The 2,740-nt window shown below is 39.1% G+C and overlaps 1 protein-coding gene across 1 annotated transcript in view; it reads right to left on the reverse strand.

Moving 5' to 3' along the window:
- LOC102679495 (pituitary homeobox homolog Ptx1) overlaps nt 1-2,739 on the reverse strand; it is a gene marked incomplete at its 5' end in the record, with an annotated part of 36,704 nt that extends 33,965 nt beyond the window's left edge. Inside the window, one exon of the mRNA XM_031509942.1 lies at nt 2,583-2,739. Within this exon, the coding sequence (XP_031365802.1) occupies nt 2,583-2,739 (157 nt within the window). The remainder of the gene's footprint in view (nt 1-2,582) is intronic.
- Nucleotide 2,740: the final 1 nt, after the last annotated feature.

Below are 2,740 nucleotides of genomic sequence, written 5' to 3' on the forward strand. Positions count from 1 at the left end.
CTTTCTTTCTTTTCCTCTTTCTCTCTTCTTTTTCAGAGAGAAGTGGAATTTATAAAGAGATATATATATATATATATGCCCGGAATTCTGTGTCTCGATGTTTGTTCACGCGATCGTTGTCTCCGTTTCTTCTTTATCTTCTCGGCCTCGAAACACCATCGTCCGTCCCGCTTGTGCGTTTCGCTTTTCAATGAGAAAAATTAGGCCGCCACGCACGCTCTTCGCCTTTGGAACCATCTCGAGAAGATAAGGCTCGTTGAAGGGAATTTCGAGCTCGTGGTATACACAAAACGTGTTTCAGTTGACGCGATATAGTTGTATCCCTGATAAAGAAATAGAGAAATTTTGGCATCAGGGAAAATACGACTTTTTTGTTATTTTTCTTTTTTTTTTTAAATTGAAGTAAATGCGATTATCAGAAACTACGAGCAACGAAGATGCGACGACGTATTATCTTCAATGAAAAATTTCAAAGTTAAAAAGTTATGGAGTAGAAGAAATTTTGTTGTATATTCGATTGAAGCAGGTATTATATTTTTTTTGGAAAAATATTAATTGAAGAACACGATTCAAAATTATTATCGTTGTACTACTCGAAGATAAAATAAATAAAACTTATAATTTTTTCTTCCTATATTAGGTATACAATTTTGTGCAAAACTGAAGAGTAATACCCTTTTAAACGCCAAGTTAATGACACCACAAGTAATCACTAATCGTACTTCGAAATTTCTTATCTCTCTGTACAACGTACACGTACATTTATCTACACGTATAAATAATTAAGAATGGCCTTGAAATTATAGCTATTACACCTATCACCCATTAGCATCTGCATAAATATATCTCGACAATTCTTTCGTTCTTTTTATTTCGAATTCTATTCCGTCTCCCTATTGCATCAACTTTTTACTCGTCATGCCGTGTATATCAAAGTTGGAATAACAGGACGGGCGCAGTGCTTATCAAAGCTATTCGTACTAATATTTTATCTGCGCTCCGTTGGCACTTGACAAAAATCAATGTACAATATCGTTTTATCGCTCGAAAATTTTCGCTCGAACATCGAAATGTCACAAATGTATTTGCCCCCATCCATCCACGCCTCCATACCACGAATCATGAGTTAAATGGTAACCCGTGTTTTCGTGAAAATCGGCCCGATTATACATCCTCGTTCGGTGTATAAATTGGAAAATTTATCGTTCGTTAAAATAAATATCGAAGCATAGATAAAAATCAAATTGAGTCGTAAAACTCGTCGTCAAACTCTGTAACAGAGCTTCTCTTTTGATTGTCAAAAAAAAAAAACAAAAAAATAAATAAAAAAAAATTTCCACAATAATGAAAGAACGAAAAGAATCGGGAACAAAGGTGATTCGTAGGTGTGTTTTAATCTTGGCGTGCGTCGTACGTGCAAATTTGCTACGTCAAGCGATACGAGATTTTCTGAAAAGATAACAGGAACGACGCAACGTACGATTTGGGAGCAAGAAGGCGACGAGCGTGTATTTGTACGAATACGAATCGGCGATGTAATCGATATTATCGCAAATAACAAAATCACATGAATTGACAAGCCCGGTACAAGCGATTATCGCCGATATTGGTGGCCGTCGATCGAAGAAAAGCAATGTTCTTCCGTCGTATCGGTGCGATTGATCGAGGCAAGGAAAAAAAAGGCGACAATTATACTTGGCACGTAACGCTGTAAACACTGTATCTCGGCCACTGCACTCAAATTTAATCGTCGATTCTCGAATATCTTTCAGCGATTTATTCATTGATTTTAAAGTGATTTGGCTCAAAAAGGTTGATTCGAAATACACGATTTAACGATGCGTTCTACCTTATTTTTTCGAGAAACTGGAAGAAAGCTTCGATTTTTTTTCACCGCAACGACAACGATTTTGCTATCGTCTGCACTTTAAGCGTTTAGCTGTTCGTGCAGAGAAGAGAGATATACACGAAGCTGGAAGGAATGTGTAACGATCTTTCGATTTCCGTTTTCAAAAAATCGAAAATGGATGTTACGTTGGAAAAAAAGATACAAGTTGTGAGACACTCGAGTGGAACGATAAGTAATATTCGAGTACCCTGACGAATCGTGACCAGAACAATAAAAATCGCGAAACAACACGAGTATCGATTAAGCTTTTAACAAAAAACAATCTATTAAAATCTAGTCTCGCGAAAATTTCGCACGATGCGCTCTAATTAATTTCACTTATCCCCAGATAATGGACATATCCCTGTATTTATAAACACGAGTAAAGAAACGGATATAACCGTTCCCCTTATTAAACATGGTATCACGAAACGTGGCTAAATTACTTAGGAATATTTCATCCTCCGCGATACACGAAAAACTGGAAAAACCCGGGTAATCCTTCATCGTCGAAGCTCGAGCCTAAACCAAGTCTACGGCGTACGTGACGCGCATTTTCCTCGTTTCTGTTCCTTCCTCCTCGTTTCCAAAGAGCGCGAAAAGATCGGCGAAAGAAAGATTTCGCGAGAAGAGGTGGTTGGAAAGGAGAGAGAAATGGCGCGAGAAGCCCCGCTCGATATTGTGACCGACTCACCACGTTTCAGCTTCTCCAGCGGCTCGTGCAACTGATGGTTGGAATTGTGCAGCATGGAGGCGTCGTGGTGCGAGTTGCCGTGTAAATCGTGGTGGTGCATCGCTCCTTGAAGATGATCGCCGTGGAGGCCTGCCATGGAAGCGGCAGCCGCCGAGTGC

The sequence above is a fragment of the Apis dorsata genome, unplaced genomic scaffold (genome assembly GCF_000469605.1).
Source record: "Apis dorsata unplaced genomic scaffold, Apis dorsata 1.3 scaffold_194, whole genome shotgun sequence".
NCBI lineage: Eukaryota > Metazoa > Arthropoda > Insecta > Hymenoptera > Apidae > Apis > Apis dorsata.